General features: G+C 46.3%; 1 protein-coding gene across 2 annotated transcripts in view; it reads right to left on the bottom strand.

The window, feature by feature from the left end:
* eIF5 (eukaryotic translation initiation factor 5) overlaps positions 1-24,739 on the bottom strand; it is a 52,142-nt gene that overhangs the window by 14,719 nt on the left and 12,684 nt on the right. For both annotated transcript variants that reach the window (XM_065425558.1, XM_065425559.1), the window contains exons 3-7: positions 24,087-24,228; positions 22,391-22,455; positions 18,308-18,962; positions 11,399-11,773; positions 1,629-1,883 (exon numbers count right to left, since the gene is read on the bottom strand). In XM_065425558.1, coding sequence (XP_065281630.1) covers positions 1,629-1,883; positions 11,399-11,773; positions 18,308-18,382 — 705 coding nt within the window. In that variant the 5' untranslated portion in view covers positions 18,383-18,962; positions 22,391-22,455; positions 24,087-24,228. The remainder of the gene's footprint in view (positions 1-1,628; positions 1,884-11,398; positions 11,774-18,307; positions 18,963-22,390; positions 22,456-24,086; positions 24,229-24,739) is intronic.

Here is a 24,739-nt window from a genome sequence, read left to right as displayed (position 1 = left end):
TCACAAAAACAAGTCACATTGCTTTGCACCAGTTGGCTCTCGCAGATGCACAGGAGGTGGCATCAATAACACAAAAGTGAAGAAAGTGGTCCCGTATGAAGAGAGAGAGAGAGAGAGAAAAAAGAGTGCCGAAGCACGCCGTTGCCGAACACTCTGAAGCCGCCGACTGCAACATCGCTTTCCAGGAAACTCAAATCCTTCAGAGATGAACTCGCGAAAAAAACTACTAGTGGAGTCATGGTGCATTCAGAATACGGGGGTAACAAACCGTGTGAAGGGCAACCTACCCTCGGTGTATATCCATGGCATTGGCAACATGACGAAAAAAAGAAAAGGATGCCCAGCCAGGTAGATTCCCGCTCGAGTTCACTAACACAAAAACGTCGGCACTGCCCCGTACCCCCCCCCCCCCCCCCCCTCTCGTGGGTCAAGCTCCCCCAGCACTGGTCACCCCAGCCATCTCACCCTTTTGTCTCCCTCCCTTCTGCGAAGCGTCTCCCCACGTTCTGTACTCTCCCCTCCTTTCTTTACAGAAGACCCTTTAAAAGCTGCACACCGCCACCCCCGAATAGCCCCTGAAGGAGTAGCCAAATGGGCTCCGAAACGTCGGGCTAATAAAATTCAGTTATTTGGTTGGAGTCTAATCAATTCAAGTCCAATTAAAATCAAGTCCTAATCACTTTCCCAACCAGACAGGCAATTCTGTCGAAATGTTTAGCTTCAATATATAGTGCTGAAAACTTGCAGACATAAGTAATTTCATGTTCGAAAATGAGGTCTATTTTTATCTCGCTTCACTACAATGTTATGCAAGCTTTTTTTATACTTAATTTTTCAGAAATGTTTCCGATAAATTGGTTTCTCAGATTTTGCTAAACATTCTGTTTCTGGAGTCGATGATCTTAATAAGAGCAATCGTTAGCAAAAGTTGCACGACTTCAAGGTTGGCAATAAGTAGTTTTTTTTTTTTCTGAAGAACCACATGCTGCTCGGACCCAAGTTTATATCAGTTTTTGAGAAAAGCCTCAGATTCACTAAACAAAACTGCAGGGGATAATTATTTTTTCCCCAACTTGTGTTCAGGTGCATGTAACATAAAATTTTATCGAGAGTTTATTCCACAGGGCAGCACTGGGTGATCACACCTATGTGTTTTGAAGTGCTCGACGCAAACTGCTCAAGTGACAGAGGCATCTTATTCTGGCAGTATATTTCTTGCAGTGCCGTTGCTTGTCAAGCGTCAAACAGAAAAAACTTGGACCAAGAACAATTAACTGCCTTATCAAACCACTTGAGATACCTGCGCTTCCAAGCTTACGACTGACGCAAAATTGCATTATTAGAAAGAAGTCCAGACGAACCTTGTCATAGGTTGCATCCAGCACGAATACACTTTCATTATATACAATACTCGTTACAAGCATATATGAGTTACATACTGATATCAGCAGGGAACAGGTGCTTTACATCATTTCCAATTATTCATCGTATCAATGTTCATTATATAAAGTTTCAGCTAAACTTTGTAGAGGACGGCATCAACAAAAGATGCCGTGCTCCACTCGTTACGAGTCGAAGCCCGCGCGAAACTACAAGGGTTAGTCTCGCAGGCGAGGCAGCCACTGCACCTTGGCGGCCTCACTGGTGTCCTCAGCCCAGTCGTCATCGGCGTCGTCGCCCCAGTCGTCATCCTGCGGGTCAGACTCCTGCTGCTGGGAGCCGTCCTCGCCACCGCTGCCGTTCTGCAGCTTGCCGGAGGCATCGGTGGTCGAGCGGCGCTCGTCGCGAGACTTGCGTTTGGTCTTGCCCTTGGCGGCCCCAGCGTCCTTGGCGGCGGCAGTAGCTGCCGCCACAGCTGCTGCCTGGGAGCCCTTGGGACCCTCCTGCAAGAAGGGCAAAGCACAACGCTGTGGCAACCATCGCAGTGATCCCGTGGCAAAGAGATGACATCAGCTGTGCCAGCATGGCAAAAGGCAGCACGATGCCACAATGCAGACCTGTCAACCGTTTTTTGATCCCGACAGCAGAGATTAAATTTATTGAATTATGACACAAGACAAAGAAAAAAATGCCAAAACACCGCTGATAGATCTGGCAGTACAGCCGAACCCATTTATAACGAACCTGATAGTTCTGTGAAAGGTGGTCGTTATATCAGTAGTTCGTCGTATACGGACTCTGTCTTAAAAATGCTAAGAAATTAACCACGCTAAAGCTGGCATCACCAACTACAATTTAGCAGCACTTTCGTGCGAAAACCAGATTTTCAGCGTCACTTTAGTATAGTACCTGGTGCGTTCCTGCACCTAGATGCAAATTTCCTTTACAAGTGACCATCCAAAGAATGAAATGCAGTGGCGTTTATCTGCTTCTAAATGGAGCCCGCTTCCAATCGCTTGCAGTTTTAAAACTGAAAGCGCAGCTGCCACTTATTATTCGAGATCTTGCAATGTATTTTACTCTCAACAGGACATGACCATTTTCTGCATAAGAGATTGAAGCAGCTTAGCTGGCCAGAAGCGTAAATTTCGGAAACTACTCCGGCATACCGCCATTCTGTGAAGGGTTCAGACATCCGTGGTCTCGGCATTACGACTATGCATCAGCCACACACGAGCCGGAATATTACGTTATCGATGTCACTTTGGGCAAAAAAAATTCGATTATCAAAAGGTAGAATGTCACCACCAACTGTTATCAGCAATGGGCAATGCGTAAATCAAATGTCACCGAGTCGGTATCGCCCGATAATGACGTATTAAGGGGGGCCACTCCACCTGAAAACATTAATTTTTTTGTAGAGTTTGATGAAACTTGATGAGTTTATGTATTTCAATGTGCTAGTTTTAAATGTGCATCCAGTTCTCTTGCAGAGTAAATAACTTTCCAGAAATTGCTTTGGAAGTGAGCTAATTACCAAACTATACATGGCATAATAAATATCTACGTATGAAAATGATGTGGAACTAATGAACAGTGCAAATAAGCAAGTATGGTGTTCTAACCCAATTTTATATCAAATGAGAACATTGCACATGCCTGTGAGAGAAATTAATCTAACTGCTAAAAAGAGACCAAAAAAATTTCTAATAAATGCAGCAACATTTCGTGTATTTGCACTCTATACAGCTTTGCCTTTCTGGAAAAAAAGAATTAAAGTGACTGCACAATTAGAAGCAGAGATAATGCACCCCCAATATGGCATCATCAAAATTATGGTTTTGAGAAAGCAAAAAAACATTTCACAACTGATATATTGGAAGAAAGTGAAAAAAAATGCCACCAAAGGCCATCAGTATAATTCATGGCCGTTGTCGGTTGACGACATAGCATGCACTGCAAGTACATTGACTTCAAAAGGGTTACATGTTTTCGCACCCTCAATTCCCTGCGAGCTCCATCCCGACACAGCTTCACCGCAGATCTCGCAAACCAGTCAGCTTAGTAGAGAGAGCGTAATCCTGATCACTCCACACCTGCTACGCAGAACCACCGCAAGTATAACATGAGAAAACGCCAAGAAAATTGTCCACTGCAGCAAGTCTGACAACGTACGGAGTAGCGGGCTTCGCGACCGAGGCTGTTGCGCTAATGGCGGTTGGATCTTCAAAAAACGCCGAATATTTCGCTCAGTGGCTGTCGAGCGTAGCTTTCTCATGTGCACTTCTTACCCTTTCTTCTCCAATTACGACAGTCGTGTTCAATTCTAACGCAAGTGTAACCTGCGTGTCGAAATGTGCGATCCGGCAAAGCAGTTGAGGCGTCGATGTTTGGCGGCGGTACGATTTCAGCGGCAAGCTGCTGGGTACCCTGTGCCGATTGTGACAACGGATTCAATTTTGGAAGTTTATTGCGTTGCGTACGTTTCCGCCAGTAACGATTCACGGAACTAAACTTTGTCGGACCTCCAGCATATCCAGCGTTGCAGCCGTGAGACTAAGACAAAATGACGGCTGTCTTCGTCGTTTGAGCGCTCGTGGTCCTTGGAACCAATCATGACTCGCCATCTTGGGTCACATGCTCACACTGGCCAATCATAGTGTGCGCTGCAAATTTATTTTTCTGTTTCTTTCTTGACCGCAGGGCCGGCAATGTTGCCGACTGATCAATAAAGAAAGCCAGAAACGTGAGCTTGCGAATGATACCAAAATGGCGCTAGCAGAGCATGCAGTTATAGAGTTATGTGCGACGAAAATCAGGCAGGATTTGTGCCCAAATTAAAGGGCAACACTCGCGGATTTGCAATTTTAGATCACAATAACCGAAGCACTATGTTGCATTTTGTAACCAAATTGCGGGGATAAGCGTGGAAACGCATCAGGAACGCGTATAATAACTGGAAATTCGGATATTTTAGGTCCCAAAGACCCGGGGTCTCGGCGGAAGTGCACCAACTCGGGCCCAGTTAACATTAACAATAACAACAGGAATGCTTGTTGTTCCCATGGAAGGAATTTGCACGGTCGTTCCACAAAGTTTAAATAGGCGTAGTACACACGTTGCCGCACGGGGAAATGTGCAAAAACGACAGTGCTTCTTTCATAGCATCCGATATTGCATGCCCAGTGTTGTGCTGTTTATCTTGGCCACTCCTCCCTGGAGACGTGCCTCAAAGAGAGTACTCGCAGCTTCCGAAATCCGCGTGCAGCAGCCGCTCGCTTATCTCGACAACCATGCCGCCATCGGGGTTTGACCGGAGCGGGGCACGCATTGCCGGATGACTGCTTTGGCAACGCTTCCGTGCTTTGGTACTTCGTGTGCACCCTAGTTTTACCGAGACAGAGTTTGAAGTGTTTGTTATAACAGTACGGTGATTTAAATAACATTCTTTATGTCTGCAAACAGTTTCAATAGACCGGGTTGGAAAATTGTAAATGTGCTGAAATGTGGTCGTTACAACCAATACATCATGGCACTTGGGATCGTTAGAAGTGGTTCGACTGTACTTGCCCTATTCTAACACGCCCCCGAATTTAGCATGTGCCTACTCTATGCTTTCTGAAGTAGGAAACTAATGCGCAGTACTTTTCTCTAGCGCGCAGATTGGCCTCGCGATAACCCATCAACTGCAAAGTTGGCATAGCCCTTCTGTGTTTTGAAAAAGACAAAAACTGGAAAGCAGAACCTTCTATGGAATAAAAGAACGACTGCTGCAATACATAGGCCCACTATTGAATGGAGAACCTCACTGGTGTTCAGTGCAACAGAATGTCGCTAATTCATTAGTTTCAAAGAAAAGAAAAAAGAGCACTTGATTCTATTGAACAGAAATGCTGATAAAAAAAGATTAGTCAGACCTTTATATTCCACAACTGAGCTGTAATTGGTGCTGGCATACTAATCCGGTGTTCCCTTGAGTAAGAGTTGACCGTACTGTATATCTTGATTTCTATGTACCTAATGTATTTACTCGCATATTGCTCGCACTTTTCTGTAAAAAAAAATTTATGCAAATTCAGGGGTGTGATCGTTACGCGAGTTAAACTTCCAGCAAAAAAAAAAAAAAAACTTTTTGGTCATCTGGCATTTGCTGCGGGATGACAACAGGTCAAATAGGCTGCTGCTGCTGTATGTAGTGCGGGACAGCAAAACGAAAATGTCGGCCGGCGGAGCAAGCTGAACGCGCCGAACGCGATTTTTTTCTTCTCGCAAGTACATTACGTGCATTGAAACAGTTTCTTCCGTATGAGTAATGAATTATATTGTTAATATCGGCAAGTTTGCGGCAATAACCTAGCCATGTCCACATGGAGGGGACAGAAACAGATGGGCGTGCTTAGCTGCCAGTGACATAGGAACACATGGCCGGCATGCTGTGGAAACTGCGGCATTTGTCTTTACTACTATCCTAATACGGCACGTTTCCCCTGAGGATGGGCGAATATCTTAGCTGTGTTAAAAGCGTTTGCGTATGAATAGGGTACACTTCTAACGTATCAGTGTAAACGTGGCTACTATCGTAGCCGCTCCTGATTTGTTGCGTGCCCACAAGTGCAGACGAGAAGAATTGTAAGGCGCCTTTTTGTTGTTGATGGCGACCAGAACCATTATAAAGCCTACACATAATAAAGGCATGTTTGGTTGTAGCTTTTTTTTTTGTCATGGAAGTGCGGAAAGTGATGAAAGGAATGAAATGAGGCATTTACATAAGAATGTATGGTGCATGCAGACTGCTTAGTTTGTCTTGAAGAGTCATTCATGTAGCATTTGACAGACGGTAAGCGCTATCATTATTAGCTAGATTTGGCACACGACATATCGCTGCGGCAAGTTTGGGGTGCGATCATTAAATGGTAAATAAAAAAAAAGTTAATTTTGACGACAAAATTCAGGGGTGGGATCACTACGTGAGTGTGATCATTATGCGAGTAATTACGGTAAGTTACTGACAGCTTGCCACATTCTCGTCATGCAATGCTAGGAGACTTCGAACATGTGCAACACCACATTTTGTTGCCTAAAATTAGTAAGCATTAAACTTTCTGAAGAGTTTTCGACATATGATATTCAGAGCTTTCTTTATCGATTCAATATTCGAAATCCCAATTAGGTATTCGTAACGCCCTTAGAAATTTCCACGTACTTTTTCATTGAATATTCACGAAACAGAGGGCGAAATTAAAGTTGCCATTATGCATTGATTGTAAGAGAATGGTGCTGTAGCTGGTAGATCAGAGTAAATAAACGGGTCTAAAATTTACCCAAAAAGATTGGTGGGTGACTGCATTTGCATTCATCTACTGTTGAAAACCAGGAAGCGGAGCGGAAGTAGAGAACGTCTTCTTTATTCGACGCTTGTGAAAACAACTCCAAAAATGCAGGCGCGCGCTCGGCTCCACGCTCGTTTCTCACTTCGTCTTCTTCTCTTCTTTTTCGGAGCATAATATTCAACAGCTCCCGGCCGAACAATTTGCGTATGCTTGTTTCTTTTCAAGACGGAGCTTGTCCAGCAGATTCTAGGTGGTACCGCATCTGTGCCGGTCTCCGCAACGTGTTGCCACTAGAAGTGCGCACTTTGCATGAGTGAACTTTGCCGTCGGCACCACGAGCACTTTGTGTTCGTGGTGGAACCATTGCTGGCATGTGTCTTCCTGATGGGCGTAGGTGCCCGCAGTGGAAGCCGTCGCAGCCACCATTGCTGACGTGCTGCTGGTGCATGCGTTGGGTGTTATGTGACTGGCCTGCCCTGGCCCCGGCCCAGACAGCATTCCTAGCCTTCCAGGGGTTAAAGGTGGTGGCTGTTGGGGTGAAGGTAATTCCTTTTCAAGGCCTGGCGAGCTGTTGCGGGCGGCCATGGCTTGAGGCTGTCGTGGAAGTGGCATTCGCTCCACCTGGACAACGGGGGCCAGCGTGTGGTTGCTGCGTTTTAGTCTTTTCACCCCACTGCTGTGCCTCCCTGACAGTGCGGACCCAGACGAAGCCTTTGCTGTTGACGACGGGCGCCCGGTAGGCCCGCTCGAGTGTCGCAGGGCGGAAGACAATAACGTTGAATACGACGATGACAAGAAGCTGTGCCCCGACGAATTCCCTACACCCGCCGGGTGGAGCACGCACGTCTCAGCAGTGTGGTCACCCCTACCAAAAGTGTCGATGTCGATGCTCCCATGCCGCTGCTCCAAGTGCTTTCGCAGAGCCTGTGGTTTCGTGACTTGGTTACATATTTCACACACAACTAAATAGAAATCATCCCACGCTAGACAAAATACCAAAAGTCCCATATCCTCTTTTCTTAATTTCATGGCATCGCTTTCTCTTTTCGCTGTCTCTGCCTCTGTATCGTTTTCTTCGTTTTCTGGACTCTTGAAGCACATAGTTTCGGCCCAAGAATTCCATGACTGTACTTGAGTAGCCGACACACTATTGGTGGCCTCCAGTCTGTGAAGATCTTTCACTAGTTTGGCAGTAGAAGGGTATTTGTCTTCTAGTTGGAAGCGGTGTCGCAGAGTTGCAGCAAGAAGAAAGGGACTGCTGCAGGCACAAAATGGAACCCTTGTCATGCGCAGTTCTTCAATATTGGAAGACCCTTCTTCAAACCAGAAGTAACGGAACGCGCCTCGGTCGTGTTCAGCCAGGGACACTTGAAGAAACGTTTTTTCGATGTCGGCGGAAATTCCAATCTTGAAGTTGCGAAACATCATCAGTAAGTTGATGATGTTGTGGTTCAAATTCGGTCCTGTCCACAAGACGTCTTTGAGTGAAGGTGACTCCGAAGCATGAGAAGAGGCGTCGGATACCACCCGTACTTCAGTTGTAGTTCTGTCGCGTCGCACTACTTCTCGGTGCGGCATATAGTACGTGATATGTTCACTCGTACTGTCCATTGTGACCTTCTCAGCGTAGTCTTTGTTACAGTAGCTCCTAATGGCAGTGTCATATTCCTTCGGAAACTCTGGTTCTCGATGTAGTGTTCTCTGCACGGACTCCAGCCTCTTTAACGTGATATCCCGGTTATCTTTAAGCTGGGAACAATTACTGCGCCACGGCAGTTCAACTTGATAGCGACCATTGTTTCTAACAGTTGTTTCCACGAAGTTCTTCAGGACGTGTTCGTCATCTTTCGAAAGTCTGTCTTCGTTAGTCAGCCTCAGATGTTCTATTTTCCAGGAAGACCTCAGTTACTGGGAAACATTGTCTTCCGTTAGGCATATGTTGAAATTCCTTACGGTTTCCTGCTTGTAGAACTTAGGTGGACTTCTGGTATCTCCATGAAGTGTCCATCCTATGACAGTTTCTATGGCGGTCAAGGAGTCGTCTAGTCGATGAATTATTCCGCTGACAAGCAGCCAGTAATAGTCGGCACCTATAAGGATGCTTATTCCAGGCTCAGGCGATACGTGAACTGCGTTGACGTCAGCCAAACGTAAGTTCTTGCTTTCCAACTTTGCAAGTACATTTGTCTCTGTTAATGCTGACAAGTCATTGCATATTTCGGGAACTTCGATAGCCTCTACTTCAAGTGAGTTTGAGTCGTACTGGCTATGCAGCGCGACTCGTACTCTCCTATAATATTTCCGCGGTGCTGAAACGTTCCCAAATCCTGAGATGGTGAGCTGCTCTTCGGCTAACACAGTGGCTTTCAGCTTCCTAGACAGTTCTTCTGTGATGAAGCTACGCTGACTGCCACCATCAATCAACATTCTTACAAAGCATCTGCTTCCAGTGCCCACAGCCCAAACTTGGGCGGTCTGCAGAAGAACTGTGCACTTTAGCGAATCTGTTGACGAACTGGAAACAGTTGTCTGCGTTTCCGTATTCTTCTGCTTCCATTTCGGGTCACACATTGTGGTGATATGTCGCCCCTTGCATTTCGCACAGCTTAGTCTCTTCGAGTTTCGGCATTCCTTAGCTTTGTGAAATTGTCTAGCGCAGCGGAAACAGCATCCTAATTTCCGTAGTTTCTGCTTTTTCTCGTCTAATGTTAGTTCCCTTGGGCAGACATCCACCGAGTGATCTTTGTCTCCGCATAATATACAACTCTCTGTAGTCAGTTTCACAGTTAGCATAGATGCAGAACCTTGGAAATGCTCATTAGATTGTCGTTTTGCTCTTGATGCTTGTTCTCTCTTGTCAGAAGTCATCAGCATAGTCTGTTCCCGGCTTCTTACTTCAAGACTCAAGAAGTCTAGAAGACCAGACATTTCATTTAGCCTGTCACTAGTAACGCCTGTGTTTGTCGACGACAAGATGCGCTGATTATAACGGAGTACCATTTCTTGCGGAAGATTTTGTATTATAGCAGTTTTCAGAAGCACTCCATATTCTTTTTCTTCGACGCCAAGGTTATGCAGGGATCTCACGCGAGTCTGCACTTCTTCATGCAACCTTTGAAGCCCTTCGAGATCTTCACAAGAACGAACTTCACGTAGGTTTAGAAGGCGACGCATGTGGTCGTTAACAATCAGTGACTTCTGACCGAATCTTTCTTTGAGAAGTTCTATAGCTGTGCTATAGCTCTCGTTAGTTGTCGACAGGCCGCTGATGACACCTTCCGCTTTACCCCTCAAGTAGCTCCGAAGATATTTCAATTTGTCTACGTCGGTAATATATCGGTTCTGGTGAATAGTAGACTCAAATTGATCCCAAAATTCTGGCCATTTAATGGGGTCACCATGAAACTTCGGCACATCGAGCTTCGGTAGTTTAACGTGTGCGCATTCTTGACGAAAGTCATCGTGAGATTCGCGCGTAGTCTTTGTTTGCTGATCGGATAAAATGCGCTCAGTGCGGGATTTCGCGAGGACGATAGATTCTTGATAATGTCCGACGCTTTGAAGCTCATCCTCAAGGTTATCATCCGTAACATGCTCTTCTACTTGGTTATCAAGGTCCGTAAGCATAGTTTCCTTTATCTTCAATAGGTTAAGATGGTCGGTCAGCTCACCATACGGCGTTGGTTCCGTCTGCATAAGAGTTGTCATCTCGTTGATGATCCTGGTGACCGCCGCTCGAACGGTAGCACGCTTCCGTCGTAGTCTTTCCATGTCGTCACGTCGGGAATCGTAGGCCTCGTGATGACGTGGATCGTTCTTCGATTCTGTCGCAGCGTCGTCGCGTTGATCGCGTCGGTCGGTCGTCCTCTTCAGGTAGCTCGCTTCATCGTTAGGGGTCTTCAACTGTAGGTCTGATATCCTGGTCACGGCACCATATGTTGAAAACCAGGAAGCGGAGCGGAAGTAGAGAACGTCTTCTTTATTCGACGCTTGCGAAAACAACTCCAAAAATGCAGGCGCGCGCTCGGCTCCACGCTCGTTTTTCACTTCGTCTTCTTCTCTTCTTTTTCGGAGCATAATATTCAACATATACCACATAAACTCGTGTAAGGGCCGCACCCCCAACTTCGTAGCCCAAAGTTTGGAAAAGAAATTTCAACAGAGAAGCAATCGTGTTTGGTACCCCAATGTCGCATGTGTGCATCAGCGAATTTTAGCTCGCTGCGTACTGCAACATGTCGCTACTTGACGGCGAGAGCTGCAGGTTGACCTCTGATGAAAGGGTACATTCGGGGATCTGAGGTTTGCACAAGTCGGGGCTGGAAAGCCAACTTGCAGTGCTCTAGAGAGCTCCATAGGTGGCGTCTAGTACAGATATTGAAGGCCATGCTTCTGCAGGCTGCATGCAGCAGAAGCCACTGTAGGAGCCGGAAACATCGAACGTTGGGTTTTGGACACCACTGATAGCTTGACGTGATAACTGACCTACGAACATATATTTACAACATGGGCAGTACGACGTCCCCCCCCCCCCCCTGTTTGCTCATTGAAAAAAAAAAAAAAGAGAAAGAAAAATCGGACAATGTACAGGCTTTGACAAGTGCTCAGAGTTTTCCCGACCTTTCCAGGTCGTCCAGCAAAAAAAAAAAAAAAAAAAAAAGACCAGTGCTGTCCTGACAAGCCGTTACCTGCGTTGGCGGTGGATTCTTGAGGATGAACGTGTTCAGCTTGTGGGCACCGTCGAGGGTGCCTGAGTGGCCACAGGCCCGGCACTTGGTGGTGATGACACCCTTGCGCTGGAGGACGCCCAGCACCGTCTCCGGGTTGTCGCACGAGGCGCAGAGGACGTAGCGGCGGATGAACCCGTCCAGGATGTCCTGCAACTTGGCTGCCTCGTGGGCCCCGTTGACAATGTAGCGGTCATTCTTGGCATCCAGCTGAGTCTGGGCGCCCAGCTCGCAGCCGAAGTACTTGGTCGGGTAGGTGGGCGGCCGGTTCAGGGCCTTGGCCACCTCGGTCATGTTGACCAGCACAGTCTTGATGCCATTGCCTTTGCCCTCCACCTGCGTGAGGGATGGGAGAAGCTGTTTGATTCCAAACTTACCCGGGACTTACTAGTGCTTAAAAACCAATAGGAAGCCCAACATAAAGTAGGCCACCATTCTTGTTGAAATTGCACTTTCACAAGGGAAAAACGTTTTCTAGTTTTTGTGCTAAAAAAATTTTCGAAGATTTCCCACTTTAACCCGCCCAAAACCACAGTCCCATAATACTTTTCTACTGGTCATGAAACTTGGGCCACCTTTGCTACAGGGACAAGAGCTGCCACAAGGGGCACTACTGCAGATGTGGAGGCTACAACCATTGGTGCATCAGCTACCTTTGGCAGTTTAGCACAGCTTAGATGGGTGTAGGACCAATTGCACCAGGCTGACACAGTGCAGATTGTGGCATGCTGCTTATGGCGATATATGGGTTTCATTGGCGCAAGGGCCAGGGATGGCCAGAGAGCGCCCCTTTGGTCTGCCGAGTTCATGTGACAACTGTTAGCAGGAGTGGAGTTGTCGACAGACGAGTGGCAATTTTGTTGCCGCACTGCAACGACACCCCCCCCCCCCCCGTACCAACGTGGCTGCCAGGGCATATTTGCTGATGATTTCTACAAGAGCCGCTAGTTTTCTGACGCGAAAGTGCCAAATGGCTGACCGAGTGAAAAAGGTGGCGCCTGTAGCAGCAAAACAACACCTAAATTCCCATTGGCTGCGGTGCCAGGTCACAAACATGACTCGGCGGAGTTCCCACTGCCTGCTACGCCACAGCGCGAGCGCACCTCGATGGAGCAGAGCGGGTGAACGAACACCTGCTGCCGCGGTACTGCTTATGGGGGGAGGGCATTCCCACGATGCCACGTCACCCTCGCAAGCCTGCGTAATCCACGTGTTCCACGCCTGCACGAGCTCTCACCTGCATTCTAACTGCGCCTCAGCAAAGCCAAAACGAAATGTGCCAAGCATCTCAAAACTCCCACTTGCCCGCAAGGAGTTTATTCGAAGGACCACTTGGCAGCGTCCAATTGGACATTAAGTATTCCCAACTTGTAAAAGATGCCTGGGTGTCGTCAGATTTTTTTTTTTTGTTCTGCTCAATCTTAACATGACGCGTAGCACATTCCTTTCGCATTCGAGTACAGATTTACGTACAGCCACAGTTGGTTGTTCAAGCACCGTGTAAACTAAGCTGTGCTGACGCTAAGTAACACAATATTGCAAGACATGCCGATTTGGAAATATGAGCACCGTCCCACCACGCTGGCTGAGACGAGCTACATTATATGAGTGACCAGCAGCTTCGAGGACCCTTTAGAAAACAGGAATGAGGTGGGGGGCTTTTATATTAGCTGGTTTTCTATCTTCATATATTCATGATATATTCATATATATATATATTCATATAATATATTCATATATATTCATGTATGGCATGTGTTCGATAAAGTATTGTTAAAGGAAACTCTGCACGTTTAAGTGCACTCTTACAGACCGCACAGCTTTTTGAAAACGTCGATGCCTGCTGTATACTCGCATAACTGAGTGAGGCGTGCTGTGTTGCTGTGGGGGCTGTCATTTGTAGCCTGTTTGACATAAGAAGCAAACAAATGTGTCTGCATAAGAATATGGCACCATCCTCTGCATGCTGTGAACCACACAATACAATACCAGTCACATTTCGTTCGTGGGAGCACCGGCGAGTGTGTCTGGGCAGCCTTTGATTGGCAATAGTAACGTACTGATGATGGCACTATGTCTTGTCTTGTGTGCACATCATGCAGCACTTCAAATCTCTATGAACCACGTAAGAGTTCCCTTTATCCAAACTGCTTGACGTCTAGTTCAGGTCCATCGGAAGTAGACGTGCTAGCTTGTCTGCCGAACGTCCGCTTAACTAGATCGACACAGCCTCAAGCTTGATTTGAATGGCTGGCAAGGGCCGACAGTCGTGCATTTTATCTGCGGAGGCCCATTTCTACTGACTGAGCACCGTAGGTCTCAAAACCCAATCTTGCACAGTGTTTCTCTGCCTTTTTTTCAATCCTCGGCTAACGTTAGCCGGGACACACTATATGTACAAGAAAAGGTGCTCCAGCGATCGCCCCGCCTGTGCAATGTTCTCCCTCAGCGGTTGATTTCACGCAGTTTGACAGCTCCTCTTGCCTGTCCCTCTGTAGCCGGAATGACACTGCTGCACACAACAGGTCTGCTGCCTTGTTCTTCAAGCACCTGAGGACCTTTTGAGCTTCTCTGAACGAGCTAAAAGGCCGAAAAGACATCTAAAGCCACCACAGGAATCGTACAAACACACCATCAAGCCGCTGCCCCACCTGCCCCCTCAAGGTGCCACTATGCGGCCACTGTTGGCAGCGTATGAAGTTCTCCCACAGAATGACGGAGAAGTTTCGTGACCAGTGAAGAAGTATCAAAGTACTCTACTGAAACCAAAAGTACCAGCGTCCACAATGTGTGCAATTTAACCTAAGATATTTCTATGCATAGGTATTGTTTTAGTAAATTTAGGTTTAGGATACGAGTTGAGTGACAACAGGGCTCAATGGGGATGGCCAACAGGTCCAAAATATCGAATTCACCCAAAAATGCGACCTTGTTCCACAAGTGCTCAAAAAAGTGTGCCGTCTTCTTGGTTCATCACTTTTGCAAATAGCTTCAATTCCACGTGACTATACTGCAAAATGCATTGCCATTTCCGAAACTATTTTCTCTGAAAAAAGATGCGCACTATATTTGGGTAACTACTAGTACACTACTAGTATGAAATCATGGTAATGATTGAATTTAGTGAAAGTAGTCATACCCTGCTATACCACAGTAGAACCCGGATATATCGAACCCACATACAGTCGCCGACCGCTTATTCGGACCTCACGGGGACTGCGGAAATGTCTGAAAAAACAGGTGTCCAAAAAAGCAGATTAAGGAAAAAAAAATTAAATCCTTTATTTCCACGCACTTATTCGGGCTCGGCAGTAGGCTTGAAGAAATCATGAATGCGCCGTTGCACGCTGTTTCGTTTACGCGCAATCAGATAAGCCTGAATCTCGGAGAGGGTCGTACGGTCACTACAGGCGGCTGAAAGCACAGTCACTGCTTGTACACGCTCCGCATGTGACGGCAGCGTAGCGCATGGTGCGTCATTTTCCGACTCGGAGTCATCGTCCGGCGGTGCAGCAAAAACCTGACGAATGATCTCGCCGTCGTCGAGTTCTGCGCATGTCAATAGAACAGTGTCAGCACCTGTGAAACTGTCAAATGAGACAGTGTTCGGAATCGCAATCCAACCACTGCGCAGGTCTCGGAAGAACATTTTCCATGTCAATAGGGAGCACATAGGAAGGCGACAAATCTTAGGCCTCCCGGCACCCACTTGCCGGCATTCCCCAGTGCAGTCTGCGCGGGCACTGTCGGCGCCATTAGACCCTTGACACGATGTTTACGTATGCCGCGTTGGATCACCGAAACCTTGACACAGCACACAAAGCAAACACCACCGTGCCGACACCAGTCGCACAAACGAAAAACGCGGCCTGCTCGCAGCGTCGTTAGCGTCGTGCGCGAAGAAACAAATCAGCTGCTGGACTGTCTTGACATGGCTTACTAAGCTGAAACCGGAACTGCTGGAGAGCCACTCTATCGAACCAGGCAGAAACAATGATGATGAGCGGGGATTTCCAGTAGCGCCACTTTGTGGGGCAGCAAGGAGGCTCCGTTTAAAACAAAAATGGCATTCAGCAAGTCGAACCATGCACCGGTCAGAGTTGGGGCATGGTGCTCTCGAAGTTGGCTCACGGAATGTCCGAAAAATCAGAGAGGCTGTAAGGTGTCCGAACTTTCGGCAGTTGTTATAGACCGTTTTTTCGTGGGCGCCGCCATATTGTGAGCGCAGTGGCGCCGCCTATGAGCAGCGCCATACTGGCTTGGGTGAAAGTGGTGTTTTGTATGGCAGGTATACGCTCGGCGGTAGGTTCTGGCGTTTGTTTTCGCGGTCGTGCGGTCTGTTTAGTACTACGCGCGTCTTCTACGTGGTAAACGGTTCTGTGAGACGTGCTGAAGTGGTTTAAGGCATCATGGCCGGAGTTTCTGCTGGCGTTAAAGTGGACGGAACACGCAGCGCGATGTGTGCGCGCATATTTCAGCCTACAATCAGACTCTGAGACCAACTGTGTATTTTTGAATGTTCTATTTTCTATATAATGTGACATTATTGCAGTATTATCCTCTATTTCTAAGCTGCGGTTTAGGAGCCATGAAACATACGCGACGATCGTAGCGGCTTCGGTATGGTTCTGCTACGATGGAGATGTGATGTTATACTTTGACAAACGTTCGAACTGTTCGCTGCAGGTTACATTGCATGGCTACTTGGTTCGATGGACGAGGTTTTCACCCCTGAATAAAATAGTTTTGGCAAGTAATAGCAGCATACCTTACAGTCTGAATTAAGCTTGGCCAGCAAAGGAACTGTTTACGAACTGCGTGAGCATCCTAAGCAGTGGTAGGTGCTGGATTACAGATATCTTTGTTCTATATACCGCATGGTCTAAGCATACGGCATCAGCGGTTATGTATCTATAAACGTTGTGCGGCGTTACTATGCGAGGTCGTATGGCGGCGTTAGCCCGTTTTCTCTTGCTTTTTCGAGAAAGAGGATGATAACCGAATTTTTTTTTTTCGTTTGTGTTCGATTCGTTGTCTACGACACACTCACACGTATTACGGAAATTTTGGCCTCAAAAATAGCCATCGCATTCTTTTTATGCGATCCCTCTCATATATTATGGCAGTATACTGGCTAAAAAGGCAATGCCGAAGCGCACACCTCACATTTGTATCGTGCTGGTTCACCAACCGCAGTGATCGCTGTGTTGAACAGCGTCATCGGCCTAATGCAGGAAGACTAGCGTAGACATATAGTAATTTCAAGCCTACTAGACTTGAAATGCGCCAGAACAATGCCGGTGATCACAAATATTTGATAGCGCCTGCAGCTTGGCCGTGCACGAGCATGCGCTCTTATGTTTTACTCCCTACGCCAAGCAATCAGACAGTGAGCTGATTTATCATTTAATGCTGGTAATAAAGAGACACCGGGTCTCCTTGTTGAATTAAAACTGATATAAGCAAAATAGTTCACAACACATACACACCGCGACTGAAAATGTGCGTACACCGCGGCTGATAAAGCGCGTCACATTTTTGCGCCCCCAAGACAGACATATTTCCGCCTACTGTAGTTAGCAATGCACCGAAAGGCTTCCCTGACGATCTTATATGAACGTACTTGGCGTAAATTTCACAAAGTACCATCTAAAACATCTCAAAATCGTTCCGCAGCATGCGACAGCAATACTTTCAAGCAGCGCCGCGCCGGATCGCCCAAGCCAGAGAGGAGGAAAAGCTCTCCACGCGCGCTATCCTCCTCGCCCAATGAAGAGGTGTATACATTATGGTCTATGGGGAGAATGGCAGTGCCGCGAAGCTGACCGAATAATCGGGCATGTCCGAATTTTTGGAGTCCGGAAAATCAGTCGGCGACTGTATACCGTATTTACTCGCATAACGATCCCACTTGCATGATTGCACTCCTGAATTTTGTCGTCGAAATTCTATATTTTTTCTTTCCCGTGTAATGATCGCACCCCGAACTTGTTCAGCGCATTCGGCTTGCTCCGCCAGCTGCCATTTTTGTTTTGGTGTCCCACACTGCTACAACAAAAGCCGCCTGTTTGTTGACCTGTTGTCATCCTGCAGCAAACACGGGATGCAAAAAAAAAAAAGACTTTTCGGGAAATTTAGCCAGCGTAATGATCGCACCCCTGAATTTGCAGCATTTTTTTGACAAAAAAGTGCAATCATTATACGAGTAAATACGGTAAATAATTATTGGGTATAACAAAAAGCTGTGAAATTACCTTGCAAGTTTTGTAAATTAATTTTATTTTATACATAGAATTACCTATATTGAACCTTTTTGTGATCCCCTTCAGAATTGACATATCTGGGTTTGACTATATAAAGGCACACATACAGATGCAGTCCACATCAGTGATGTTAAAATGAAAATTAGGTGATACAACATTAAGCCATCACTTTCTGTTCTAGCAACATTCAGTGGTGCTAAGTGTAGATTTCTGATGGCAACTTACATTGGGACTTGGCAGCTTCCTTGGCTACTTAGAGAAATTTGGGACCTGCCAACCATATGAGCCTGAGATACAACTACGGGAAGACTTTCAGCTACTCATTTGACCACTGCTGTATACAATGGAACAAGGCCACACGGAGGAACTTTAAAACCGGGAACTGCAAAGTTGGTTTAGGAGGAATGCAGGAGTGAAGGGCTCCCAAGTCAATTTTGCAACCTGGGGGTTCTTTAATATGCACAGCACACGAGGGCTTTCGCATTCCCACTTCAATCAGCGTGTGGCCATGGTGGCCTAAAATTGAAACCAGCACAATACCATAGACCTGCTTATGACCACCATATGCGTGTCAAAGGCATAAACCAGACAGGCCAACAACACCCACCTTGGCAATGATCTTCGGCATCTTGTAGCGGTAGAACTGGTCCGTCAGGCTCCGGTTGACGTTGACGCTCCCCATGGTGTTGGTTTGTGGAGGATCAAAGGAGTGCCTCTCAATAGATGGCAGAAGCAGGAACCGAAGACGACGCTAAGAGCCTCGGTGACGACACTGATCTCCGACAGCCGGCAGCTGTACAGCGACACCTAATGGTCAGAGATTGGGACAGGGCAGCAGACTCCGCAGAGAGGGGGAGTTGGCGAGGACACCCACGACGACGACGAGAAGGGGCAGCGAACGCGAGCTAGGGGCCCCGAAGGAGGTCGAGGCGGCGATGTCGAGGGAGGGAGGACGGGGAGACAGGGTTGCACGACCGGGCAGACAGGGTTGCTGTCACACGACACGAGTCAACAATGACTCGCGACCACGCAGGAGACGAAGAGGGGACACACGTGGCGACACGGCCGACCCTTTCGCGCAGAGGCGGCAGTTTGGATGAGGAGGGAGACTAGACGGGACAGAGCTCAGCTTCGGCAGGAAAGTTCTAATGAACGAGGAGAGAAGAGCGAGAGTTAAGTGTCGAGAAAGAGAGAGAGAGAGAGAAAAGACAAGTCAGGACTGGAACGGCTGCAATCTTTGGCGGGGTTTATCCGGGGACAGTCTGGGGACGGAAAAGGATACAACAGGGAAACACAGCGGGAAGGCAGCACGATGCAGGAAATTATGCAGAAAGCAGGGTAGGAAGAGGAGGAAAGAAAAAGAAAACAGAAGTTAGACATTCATCCAAAGAAACACAAAAGCAAATGTAAAGTCAAGCTGCAATGACAGACGGTGCTCCTGAAGCAGTTAATAATATCGAATCTCATTATAACAGAGCCACATCCATCACGAGGATACCTTCGGTATATCAGATAGTCATTACAGTAAAACCTCGTTAATTCAGATTTCAAAGGAACTAAAAAAAAAAGAACGGCCGAATTAGAGTGTCAAATTATCGAGGTTATCAAGAAAACAAATGCTTGCAATGTCAATCTGCGTACAATTAGAATTTCAGTAAATTCGCAGCCCTTGCTTTTACTTCACACGAAATCAGTGCAGAAGCAGCAATTCTGGTCATGTTGTGAGTGATTAGTGCTCACAGCAGTGAAGGCCTCGCGACTTCCTTCGCAGCATGGCTGAAGCGCACACCTTGACCCGAGACAAACTTTTCACTACCAGGGGCACAGCCACATTTTTTTTTGCCAGTAAGCTGGTCACCAACACATCATCCGTCCATCGCGTTATAGCTGGCGCACATCATCCTCTACGATTTCAGTCGTGTTTGCTACAGCAGGCTTGCAGCCATTGCACTGAGCCATAATGTAAACTACCGTTTGCCATCACCACTATCAACACGATCGTGGACCGCGACCATGCAATTCCGATGAAGGCATGCGGGTGACAGGGGGTTGGCGTGGTGTTAATGCGTGGCAGTAAACTAAATAAAAGCGACAAAGGCATCAATAGACGTGAAGCATTCTGCAATTTGTGCTCGAGTTCCACTTGCGACTATGGGATGCGCACTCTGCCACTTCGTTTCGGTTGGACGAAAGTTGCATTTCTGCTCTATTCAGTCACACATTTGCGGTGCTAATAAGCCCGAATTAATGAGAGCATTTCCATTAGGGAATGCCTACGCCTGCCAGGACGAGGGGACGGGTCCGAATTGTCCAAATTAAAGAGGGTCAGATTAATAAGATTTTACTGTGTAGAGGCTTCACTGTACAGGAACTTTTTAACTTGGTGTACAGGTGGAAGCATTAAACAGCAGATGGCTGATGTCATCACATTACAAATGTTAAAGTGACATTTTAGATAGTGGCAATGATTGAGACTAGTGTAAACTATTTATCACTAATAAGTTATCGCATTACAAGAAAAAGCAAGTTAAATACTTTCAATTTGGTGAACTTGAGGGAAAGATTCTTTACTGCCAAGAGACGCTCAGATTCACTAGAGTACCTCATTATTAATATTGTTAACACCATCACTGCTACAGCTTCCACACAAGTATAAAGTGAAATTCAAGCTTTAGAATTTGACCAGCCATGCTTGCCGGCCTTTTCTTGACTGACATGAAGAAGCTAGCGGATTTGCAGGTGATGCACAACTGTTCACGTTGCCTAGTTTCAGCTAGGTGTTTGCATTCCACGTGAAGTAGTATCATTTTTGATACATCCTTGCAAACAAACATCCGCAGCAACAAACAGCAGACACGAGCAGCAGCTGAACGTTTAAAACATCAGTGGCTGTGGGTGCGAGATTGCAGACTAACAACGCTTCTACAAGTGAATGAAGAGATTAATTTCAGAAATGTCTAACACTCCAAATTGGTTAAACTAAGTCTTAACGGAAAGCATGGCAAGACATTTCTAAATGAAAAAAAAAAAAGAAGATGCCTAAGTCACAAGAACTGCATTCTCTGGCAGAATGATGTTCAAAACTGGCAGTTTTGCTCGCGGCATGGAGAGCGAGAGTAAGGTTTCGCGTTGCGCTTGGACCCCTCGGATAGTTTCAACATATGCGCAGGGGCAACGCAGCACCCATGGCAAATCCTGCTGAAGGAAGATCGCCCTCGCAGATACCAGGCGTTTCATAACATTGGCTTGATGAAGAGTGGCGCCAGTGGTGTGTTGGAGGTGTCACACCTAGACTGCACACGACTTGAGACCAATGAGAAACTGTTGGCATTTTTAGAATGCACCTAGCATCTCAACAAACTGGCTTGCACGTGGAGGGGTGTTCTAGTTTGTGTGTGGCCTAATGGTTAGAGTACCGGGCTTCTGTGCCATGACTGAATCAGGCTGTCGGACATTTCTATTTGTGTTTATGTGTAACACACACACACACATACACTTACATAAACAGCATCTGGAACATCACAACAATGCCAACAATTCACCTACAGTGTCTATATACAGTAGAACCTCATTGATACCTTCCCATTAAGTACGCTTTCCCGGTACCAACGTTTGCAATGAGAAAACAAAAAGTGATCTAATAGAGTTACGCTCCTTTTTTACCGGTTCATACACTCCCGGAAAACCCAGTTTTTCTGCACAAACGTTCAGTACGTCAACAAACTGCTATATGTTTTCCGGCTGCTAGACCTTATGTAATGAAGAAAATGTGCGAGCAGCACGCAACCGAGAACAGTATATAGCTTCACCGCAATACATGCCTGCCTGTTTCACATAAACTGCCAGCACGCACTCAGGTTCAGACTTCGGTACCAGAAAATCTTCTCAGGGGTCATCGCACACAGCATTAACAGCCATCACCGCCAATACTATTGCGATAAGCGTCGTCGCCCATCTGTTCCACAGTGCGTGGTGCCGTCGAAAGCGTAGCGCATGCTTTTAATAGGCGATTACCGAAACGCACCGCGGTTCGTCGCTGCAGACTGCCATCAATCGTACACATTTTCCGGCCACTAGACCCCGTGTGAGCACAGAGAAAGGAACATTTAGGAGTGGAAACTCCGCTGTTTGCGGCGACCAGAAAAGGTCAGAAGCCCGCGAAGCCATTATCGTGCTGGCGGCCTGGAAAGAAATTACAGCCGTTGAGAGCGCGCCAGAGCCGCCTGCCCGGACGCTGCATTTTTTTTTTTCGCTGCGGCTTCTATGACGCGCCGCATGGCGCCGCCACTGTATATGGCCCCGTCGGCGCATACAACAATTGTGACCTTATCTGGTCGCTTGCGCTCGCTCGCGCTGACGGGAGTTTCACCTCCTAAATGTCTTACTCAGTGTGCGTGAACAAGAAAAGGCACAAGGATCAAAAACGGCACACGGCCACCCATCTCACGTGACAATGGTGCGTGCAGTTTCTTATTCCGGTACCAGCAAATCTCTGCTTGGGTCATCACACACCGCATTCACAGCTATCACCGCCAAAACTATTGCAATAAGCATCTTCGCCTATCTGTTTCACAGCATGTGGTGCATAGTGCCATTGGTAGCGTACTGCAATGGCGTGCACTAAAATCATCCGCTAGCTACTAACTAGCGTGCATGCAAACGAGCATGGAAGGGCAGCACACAAACTCACCTAATTATTCCGTGGTAGGATATGAAGGTTAACTGTTAATTGCATTACAAAGTGTGTTTGTTCTCCTGAAAAAGAGAAAGACCAAAGGTTTGCTTAGAAAAACAGTGCCCCGAGCAAAAGTGCACAGTGAAGCTTTAACGTACAGCACGTTCCTCCTTAAAAAATTTTTTTTTTAAAGTCGACTCGTAAAAGTAACATTTAACCAACAATAAATTGATTGTAACTACAACAGTTCTTCAATTAAAGTATGTTGCCAGAAAGTGGCTCATATGATGGATTAGGCCAGATATCCACGCATTAAAAGAAAGTTCTACGAACCATCACTGCTCATTGTAGCTCTTTTGTCAATCCCTAGAGTTCTACAGTACGCGCTACAGTTAAGACCAACTGATGACTACAGTTTGCATACATGACAACCAGGAAATTGGTTGAACAAAAATATTTCATGGAATACTAATCGCTGTCCACCAAGTATGCTTCACTGAACAGGTAATGTACATGCACAAATGTGGGGAATTTGGACAACCCAAAAAATACCTCATTTATAACTTTTGACAGTGTGTAATGTTACTATGTACAGTCGACCAAAAAAGTTTACGGACCAAGAGACCTGACAAAAAGCGGAATATCTCCGCAGCCTCCAAATGCAGCCTGATATTCCCATTTCCAGCCTTTACTGGTATATACGAACAACATTGTGATGTACGGTTTTACTGGCTACTTTTAAAGGCAGCTCGTATATTTAGCATTTTCTCAGACCCCATGGTCCGTAAACTTTTTTGGTCGACTGTACATGGTGTCACAGCTAACAGGAAATCAAAAAAAAAAAAAAGAAGGAGAAGCCTTCAGTGCAGAATAGGTTATTAAGCTGCCATGGTGGAAAAGCAAGAGCCAGGAAAACCACAGCCTTTAACCTTTAATAAAAGACCTGCAAATCCAGGAGTTTAGCTCCCATCTGCCGCAATGTCCTCTTAAAATTTCACTTTCCATTACGATTACTGAGATGGGAATTAGGTCAGGTTAATTTTTTTTAAAACTCCTTATTTTTCAATGTATGGAGCTGAAAACTTGCAGCAATGTAACTGTGTCTACTTCTAGCCTAAGACCAGTTCTTGTTTTTTGCACTTCATTATTTTATGCGTTTCCTTAATTTTTTAAAGAAAGCTTATGAAAAATCAGTATTTCACCAAGATTTTACTAAGTTTCTGAAAGATTGAAGAAATCCAAGTGAGACCAACGTTATTGCTCTGCCTACCCTAGAACAAGAGTTGCGACACCGAACGTAGTTGGAAGAACATTTTTCCGAGTGTCAACTTTAAAGGCTCAAGCAAAAGTCAGAATTTGGTTAACCAAAAATGCACACTCCAAAGTCACAATAAAAGAAAAATATATGTATTAGAAATAAGACATAAAATGACATATAGATACATGTTTGTAACACCGTTAACTAGACAAATAATTAAAAGAAAGTTATTGGTCAGACTGTGAAGTCCTCTCCAAGTTGACCATAAATTTAACTTTGATCCGTAGCTATTCTATGGTTCAATAAAGAACTTAATTTCTCTTATGGCTTCTTTGCTCCATTGATGAAATGTTCTGCTTGTTATGGTTCCGTTCCCAGACAAGCACACTGCTGCATTCTCTGGGTGTCCACGCATTCAAAAACAAACGGGCCCATGCGCTTGCCCTGTCTCACCTGTCTTCTCGTTTAGCGTGAAGACGGCCAGTGGTGGTGGTCAGGGTCCCCCGGAAATGCATAAACCTGTCCGGCTCAAGGGTGCAGCTGCTAGGCTCTATCTGTTGCCGGTAGTTTGCTGGATTGCCTCGTCCCAAGAATTCTGAAGAGGGGAGGGGGGGGGGGGAGGGCATCGTTGTGAGCACACTAGTACACACGACTGTGAGATGTTACACTCGAAGTCATCAGAAGCCGATACGAACTTATATCAGTAAACAACCTCTCTGTGGAGCTTAGATATGACTAAACAGCCAGGGAACACACTGATACAGCATGCAAAGAAATAATGCAGATGCAACGCACACGTGACGATCCACGCGAATTAGTTATATTTTACACAACTAAACGCAATACTTTCAATCGAGATTATTTTAACCCTATGCAATGTGTAATCTTACGCAACAATGAGCACACTGTACGTGAGCTTATGCTGGAATGCAAACACCAAAGCGGGCGGATGCAAAGAGCGAACGTCGATGCAACAATGTTACAAGGACGCTTGTGTAAGGAAGAATGGTAATGAGACGTGACGAGACATCTGAATACATTCAAGTATTCTACAATCATGGCGGCAGTAGTTGTGAGCTCAGTGGAGCATACACAGTGGCCCAAGA

Source organism: Dermacentor albipictus, chromosome 7 (genome assembly GCF_038994185.2).
Source record: "Dermacentor albipictus isolate Rhodes 1998 colony chromosome 7, USDA_Dalb.pri_finalv2, whole genome shotgun sequence".
NCBI classification, from domain to species: Eukaryota; Metazoa; Arthropoda; class Arachnida; order Ixodida; family Ixodidae; genus Dermacentor; species Dermacentor albipictus.
The sequence above is the reverse complement of the archived record's forward strand: the minus strand, read 5'-3'. Positions and strand labels throughout refer to the sequence as shown.